This window comes from Medicago truncatula, chromosome 5, assembly GCF_003473485.1.
Source record: "Medicago truncatula cultivar Jemalong A17 chromosome 5, MtrunA17r5.0-ANR, whole genome shotgun sequence".
NCBI classification, from domain to species: Eukaryota; Viridiplantae; Streptophyta; class Magnoliopsida; order Fabales; family Fabaceae; genus Medicago; species Medicago truncatula.
In genome coordinates, this window is record NC_053046.1 from 44,763,824 (window position 1) to 44,771,599 (window position 7,776).

Sequence of the window (7,776 nt, forward strand, 5' to 3'; positions counted from 1 at the left end):
TTCAGGTGGTCTTTGAGTAAATAGGGAGGCCTAAACAGCAAACCAGAAAATTTCAGAAGAAATTTTGATATTTATTTGGGTTTTTTGGACGGCCCGATTGAGCTAATTAGTGTTTTTTTTGGATAAATGAGCATGTGTTTGAAAGAGAAGAGGAAAACAAATTCAAATAAGGAGTGGCAGCCGGCACACACGCAGGCAGAAGCACAACCTTACTGAAGCTTTCCTTGGCCGCATCTCGTAAGATGGCACTTCGTTTTGAGATTCTTGGTAAGTTCAAACGTGCCCGTGCCTCTCGATTGACGCTCCCTCATTTTGTGTGCCAAACGCCTTTATTCATGCCAGTGGGCACACAAGGAACAATCAAAGGTTTGACAACTAGCCAGCTTGAGGACATTGGTTGCCAAATAATACTTGGAAATACTTATCATTTGGCTTTGAGACCTACTTCTGAGCTTCTTGACCAACTTGGTGGTCTTCACAAATTTATGAATTGGCCACGCGCCATGCTTACCGACTCTGGTGGCTTTCAAATGGTTTCACTTTTGCATCTTGCGGATATCACAGAAAAAGGTGTCACATTTCAGTCACCTGTAGATGGAAAGCCGATGCTTCTAACACCCGAGGACTCAATTCAAATACAAGTAAGTCCATTACTTACACACACATTTGTAGTGTGCTGTGCTCCTCTAATTCACTTGTTTTCATTTTTTGTCATATATTCTGCAGAATAGAATTGGAGCAGATATCATAATGGCTCTCGACGATGTTATAAAGACCACCGTTACTGGTCCAAGAGTTGAGGAAGCTATGTACCGAACACTTAGATGGATAGACAGATGTATAGCAGGTAAGCATTCTGGTCTATGGTGGTGATTGTAGAAAGAAATGGGGTGAGGATTACAATAAGTGATAATAATTCACAATGAGAATTTTAGGGAATAAGAATAAATGAACAATAAATAGAAAGTTAATGTATTGACCAAAAGAATCATGTGGATCCTTCTAGAAAGAAAACACACACACAGGTACACATTCCAACACCCCTCTCAAGTTGGTGCATAGATATCTATCATGCCCATCTTGCTTATCAAATGCTCAAAGATGGGTCTTTCCAAACTTTTGCTTAAATATCTGCAGTCTTTTGATTAGAGTTCACAAAGGTAGACATATGATTCCGACATCTAACTTCTTCTTTATGAAATGAGGGTCAATCTCAATATGCTTGGTCCTGTCATGTTGAACCGGGTTGAGAGCTATGCTAACGACAACTTTACTGTCAGAATATAACTTTAATGGAAGCCCAATTTTCATCTTAAGTTCCTACAAGACTCTTCAAATCCATCCTTCGCAAATACCTTAGCTCTAAACTCAGCTTTTGCACTACTTTTGCTACAACTCCTTTTTTTTTTGGTTGCTTCTCCATGTCACAAGATCACCCCATACATAGGTACAATATCCAGAGGTTGATATTTTGTTTGTGACTAAACCTGCCCAACCTGCATTAGTGAAGATAGACACATTTCATTCACCAGTCTTCTTAAAAAATACTCCATCCGTCCCATAATAAGTGACCCTTTTGTATAAAACAATTGTCCCGAAGTAATTGACTCATTTCACCTTTATGCAATATTAATTACCTATTTCCAATTATACACTATAATTAATACTAATTTCATCACTCCCAATTCAATATCTCCCACTTTGCATTTATGATCATGGTGAATGCACCAATACTTGACAAGGCTCACTTACTTTGGGATGAAGGGAGTCAGCCCTTTCTGGGATTGACTTTCAAATATCTTAGTATTCTATAAACTGCTTCAAGATGTTCCACATAAAGAGAATGCATAAAACTACTCACTACACTGATTGAGACGGCAATCAAAGGATTGTTGTTGTTGTTGTTGTAAAACTATGCATATTTTTTTAAGACAAATTTTTAGCAAAGAAACGATGTCGTCTTGGAATTCAGTTCCACGTCATGTCTCATGAACTTCTAGGTTGGCTTACTTTTGTTTTATTCGTCAATTAATTTCTGGCCTCAAGTTCTTCTGAACTATAAAAGGCAAAGTGTGGTGGGGTTGAACGGTTATTTTGTGATGCTGAACTTGGCCCAGCATGCATCATTACTCACATATGCTGTATGTTTGTACTACAAGTCTACTATTCAACACCAATTCAGAGACAAATATGGTCATGATAAGATGATACCAGTTGCAGCAAAAGATTTTCAAAGTCAAATCATTGGAACCACGAGTAACAGGAAAACATTCTTTCAAAATATGAATTGTAAAATTGAAAACTTCGGAGGGCATTCAGTTAATTAAATATGTTGGAGTTAAAACTGCTTCACCAGACAAATGATTTGGTACTTTATTATTTGAGAAAAGTAACGCTCTAGCTGCCTCCATTAAGTGTCTATTTTTTCCTTTTGCAACCTCATTTTGTTGCCAAGTATTAGGACATGAACTTTGATGCACAATTCAATTTTCACGAAAACAATCACCTAACCATTTCGTTGAAGAGTATTAGGACAGTAACTTATTGATCTGGAAGTTAGCTGTGATTCACGAAAAAAATCACCTAACAATCAGCACCACATTCAATATTTTGTATGAAGAAAGAAAAGTTGAAGTAAGTTAATCAAGCACTGGAAAATAGTTTGTTTTCTCTTTGAGGGCTTTGCATTCAGAATGTGGCGAGTGCTTCGGAAAGTCTCTCACGTGGCTTCTATATTGCATTTTCTTTCTTTGCTTGTTAGTGATGTGAATTGTTAAGCATGGTCTCGTTTGTACAGAATTTTACGTTAGTTTTAGCATTGGCTTCTATAATCTTGTTTTGCTTTGTATGCCGAATATTAATACACGTTGCCTTGTGTAAACAGCTCACAAGAGGCCTCATGATCAGAACTTGTTTGGTATTGTGCAAGGTGGTTTAGATCCTATGTTGAGGTGGGTTCCAGCAAAAATCATAACCTTCTTGCTATCTGTTGTGCCATTATTTTTAGTTTTCTATTAGTTATTGATTTATCTATTTGGACATTCTATTTTTGCTGATAAATTGAATATTTTGTAAGCAGGGATGTATGTGTTAAAGGTCTGGTGGAGCGGAATTTGCCTGGGTAGGTCTTTATTCATGTCAGCATAACATGGTTTTTTGCCAATATATATATATATATATTGCTGTGTTTTAAGCAAGGGGTAGCCTTGGCGCAATGATAAAGTTGTTGTCACGTGACTGAAAGGTCACTTCGGTCACGTGTTCAAGTCCTGGAAACAATCTCTTGTGTAGAAAACAGGGTAAGGCTGCGTACAATATACCAAATGGTGGGACCCCTTCCCGGACCCTGCGTATGCGGGAGCTTTAGAGCACCGGGATGCTTTTTTCTTGTTGTACATTAAGGCCTAAACTAGACTGTATCGACTAGTTTTGCTGGCTTTGTCTTTTCATATGGTAACCCTCCAAAACTTGACTTGGAGGAATTATTAATAAATTATTTATGCTATATATCTATTTGCTCTTGTCAATGGGAGAAAAATTGATGAATTCTTCCTATGGTTAGAATTATTTAATCTATCCCACATCTGAAGGTGTTTGCAGGGTCCCAATAAGGATATCCCAATAATTAAAGATAGAGGTAGATCAAGAACAATTCCAAGCGTCTGAAATATTAAGTTTGGTTAATGGTTGAATAAAGAGTTATGGCATAGAATTGGAATTCTAAATTTGATTCAATTCTACTATAGTATATAGTTTAATTAAAGATAAAATTACTTATAAACCTTAACATTAGAAGATATTTGATATATAATACTACTATAGAAGCATAAGGGATATTTATCTCAATTTTATTAAAAAATAATACTGGAGTTATTGTCACTACAAATCTTGGGATATTAACGTCACTGGGGAAGGACGTTGATAGGAACCTGAAAGGTCGAAGTGAGGCCTGGGATAAAGAGTAAAAGTTAGTTCATGAGGTGGCACTAATTGTCATGTGAATGGGGAGAGGAAAATGATTTAAATCATCCATTTAGAATTATTAATGATGTGACATTGATTGACATGTGAGTGGGGTTATAAAAGAGAGGAAGGGGGGGAAGGTAGGAGTTCTCTGAACTCTGGTTTATCATCCCTTTTCTGTTTTATCACCATTGTAGACCTTTTAGGCTCATCCATTTACATTCAATAATACAATTTCTTTATCTTAAATTTCGGGGTTCTATCAGATGTTAATCTCAAATGTGGTGTATAATACTAAAGAAGAAGGAAGGATATTAATGTCACTACAAACCCTAAAAAAATTGAAAGAAGCACGAAGGGTATTTAGATTGAGGCGTTGATCATGTTTTCATTCTATTTGTGGAATTGGTAATTTTTAGGGAGTTGGCCAAGAATTGAAATAGTTTGGGCGAGTTATTGTAATTCTATGGAATTGTAGTAACATCAATAACCCAAGCTCAACTCTAGACTCCTAAACAGATACCAAGTGAAACAATAAAAAGATTTAGGTCTAAATGGCATCTCAAAAGAATTGTTCTTTGTCAATGCGGTTAAGGGAGGATGACCAAAATTCCACCACATAAACATAGGATTGCAATTTGCGACCTATGGTACTGCCATGATCGGTGGCCACTATTTAACAACATTCAGCATTATACAATGGTGTCATTTGATTTGAGTAGGTGATTTTGCCATTCTGGCCAATGGTAAAAGATTTCGGCTGTTGTTATTGTATCTCACATTTTTCGCAGCATCCATCAATTCCTGGAAAGATAAAGTACATACTGAATGCATTTGTTTTTTCTATTAAAATGAAATGGTGTAGATGTACATAAAAGGGTTCCTTATATGCTTTACCCAAATAAAAACGAACCTTATATGCCACTCATAATTTGTACTGTAAATCATGAATTTTGTGCATGTCATGTTTGAATACTTTTCCTTGCATAATTTTCTTTCTTCCAACATAAAATGCAACTTTTCATATAGACTTAAAAAAGTAAGCCGCCTTCAAATTATCAGCTATTTATTTATGTAGTGATGGGGAGTTAAATACAATTTTCTTTTGTCACAGCTATGCTATTGGTGGTCTTTCAGGCGGCGAAGATAAAAATTCATTTTGGCGAGTTGTTGCTCAGTGCACTGCTGCTTTGCCAGAGGATAAACCGCGATATGTTATGGTCAAAATTCTTTATTGAGTACAAGCATTTTGTTTTTAATGAAATATTTCAACGTAATAATGATATTGTAACTTTCCATTGTACTTCTTTCAGGGAGTTGGCTATCCACTTGACATTGTTGTTTGTAGTGCTTTGGGGGCTGACATGTATGACTGTGTTTATCCTACTCGCACAGCACGCTTTGGCACTGCTCTAGTTCCTGAGGTGATAATCTTTTACCCCTTCATTGATAATTTTTAACATTATCTGTCTCTGTGTGTGTGGTTGTCATATTCGTATATGATAGATCCTCGACTATTTTATCTACCTGACCAGCATATATTTCCTAGTATTTGTACTACTAGTAGGGTGTTTCTACAAAAGATGCAATTGTTTTTGTATATGGTAATACTAAAAAAATATCCGATGAACCGTGATGATATTGCCTCCATATTGGGATATTATAATTTTTCAATTGCACATTGGGCCAGTTTTAATATATTTGACATGTGAAATAATGAGAATTTAGAATAATTCTCTGATATCCCCGCTTTCATTGATTTCTTTTCAAACTTACCTTTTTCAGTATTCTTGCAGGGAGTGTTAAAACTAAAAAACAGAGACATGGCTGATGACACCCGTCCAATTGATCCCACTTGCCTTTGTATGGTATGTTTACAAGAGGCTGGTTTTAAATTTCAAACTTTTTGTGGAAACCATCATGTGTTTAGTGTTTTTTTTGTTACAGGTTTGCAAGAACTACACCAGGGCTTACATCCATTGTCTTGTGACAAAAGATGCCATGGGGTCTCAACTTCTTTCATATCATAATTTATATTATATGATGCAGGTACAAATAATATCATGTAATAAAATGATTTATTATAAGTATATGGTTATCATACTAATGTTATGACTAAAATTACTGTCCTTTAAAATTTTGCAGCTTAGTAGGAATCTCCACTCTTCAATAGTTGAAGAAAGGTTCCCAAAGTATGTTTTACCTTTATATTCAGTTATTATCTTCTCCACTTTCATCTTACTTATCCTTTCAAGTAATTTATTGCTTCTCAATATGCCAATAACCATATATTCTTTTGGTTTTGAAGGTTTGTATGCGACTTTCTGCACCAAATGGTATGTTTTAGAAATTTCATCAACCTTCTTTGAATTTTGGGCACCATCACATTGACTTCTGCTTAAAAAAATCGACATAGTTAATATATCTCTTAACTCTGCCCATGAACATCGGCAAATTAAACAAGAAGGATAAATTAGTAATTTATAATTATAAAAAATGAACGATTCCATCCCATTCTCCTCAAATTGGAGGGAATGAAAATAGGGAAAAATGCTGGAATTAGATGGGAGTAGATTCCTTTGGATTCCATTCCATGACATTCTTTTTTAATAATCAAAACAAAAGAGTCTTATCCCATTCCCCTTAATTCCATCTCATTCCACTGACTCGAATAAAGCCATCCAAATATAAGTAGAGGTAGATTTTCTGCCAATACTTGTTTTTTCCAGCCTTTTTTAGTTACGCCCTTCAGTTTTGCTTGGTAAATCCTTGTTAAAGTGAACATAGGACGTCATTATTGAAAAATAATTTGATATAATTACTGTCTTTTTCTTCATATTAAAAAACTTTATGTATATTTACATGATCATTCTTTCTATTTTATTGAGATATTTGTTAGTAGCTATTAGACCCTCTTTCATCTTCGTATACTGCAGTTCCCAAAAGGTGATGTTCCTGAATGGGTCTGCAATGCTATGGAAGTGGCTGGAATTGACATTTCTTCTTGCTGTGCTCCACTTTCATCATGCCAAGAATATGATTCCAAAAATGTGTCAGAAGAATTCATTCATTGTGGTAGAACTGATTCAAACATAGGCGGTCATGATAGGTGCAGTGGTGAGATGTAGAAATTAGTTTAGACTGACGATTTCTTGTAGCATAAATTTTGTATCCTGCTTATGCTACTTAAGTAAAAATTAGTGAAGGTTATTAAAAGTCTTGAATCATTCATCATACGCTTCTCAAGAGTAATTTATAGTTCATTTTAGTTCTTATTCATGGTGGCATTTAGTATACACACTACAAAGATTTGTGTACCATGCACAAATTCTTCTTTTAAAGCCAACTGTTGGTTTTGTACCTGCTGGAAAAAAACAAAAAAAAATAAATACAAGAACATATTTTAATTGAAATTAATGAATGACTATTTTACTAAATACACCTACATATTGAAATTAATGAGATATATATGTATTTAGAGATAAATCATTGTCATTTGAATTTGTGATAATAAGTTATAACCCTTTTCCTTTATGGATCTAGTTTATGCTACTAATTTTTGTTTATGACCATGTATCTACTATTTTGCTGGATGATAATTTTTTTTTTGGAATTGATAGATATAGCGACAAAGAGTTTTTTGAAAATTTCATGATGGTATATTTCCTAAACACCTTTCCTTAAATTTTCTGGCCAATAAGAAAATTAATTGGCTGGAATCTTTTCGTGATCAATTCTTGATATAATATCGCTAGATAAATAGCAATGTTTTTATTTTTTTGAGAGATGCTAAATTGTGCGGAATTCTCTCTA

At 34.8% G+C, this 7,776-nt stretch overlaps 1 protein-coding gene across 1 annotated transcript; it reads left to right on the forward strand.

Moving 5' to 3' along the window:
* Positions 1-136: 136 nt before the first annotated feature.
* LOC11429357 (queuine tRNA-ribosyltransferase catalytic subunit 1) lies at positions 137-7,238 on the forward strand. The gene is made up of 11 exons (XM_003618087.4): positions 137-641; positions 727-847; positions 2,885-2,951; positions 3,080-3,121; positions 5,078-5,183; positions 5,277-5,387; positions 5,760-5,831; positions 5,911-6,012; positions 6,109-6,155; positions 6,272-6,299; positions 6,900-7,238. Exons 1-11 carry the CDS (start codon positions 243-245, stop codon positions 7,089-7,091), a joined length of 1,287 nt encoding a protein of 428 aa, XP_003618135.2. The 5' UTR covers positions 137-242; the 3' UTR covers positions 7,092-7,238.
* Positions 7,239-7,776: the final 538 nt, after the last annotated feature.

What these genes read in the sequence shown, in the direction of transcription:
- LOC11429357 (XM_003618087.4), top strand. Translation starts at nt 243, where the DNA reads ATGGCACTTCGTTTTGAGATTCTTGGTAAGTTCAAACGTGCCCGTGCC. An exon ending in GATAGACAGATGTATAGCAG is followed by an intron (nt 848 to 2,884) that starts GTAAGCATTCTG and finishes TTGTGTAAACAG; the next exon opens with CTCACAAGAGGCCTCATGAT. An exon ending in GCGACTTTCTGCACCAAATG is followed by an intron (nt 6,300 to 6,899) that starts GTATGTTTTAGA and finishes CGTATACTGCAG; the next exon opens with TTCCCAAAAGGTGATGTTCC.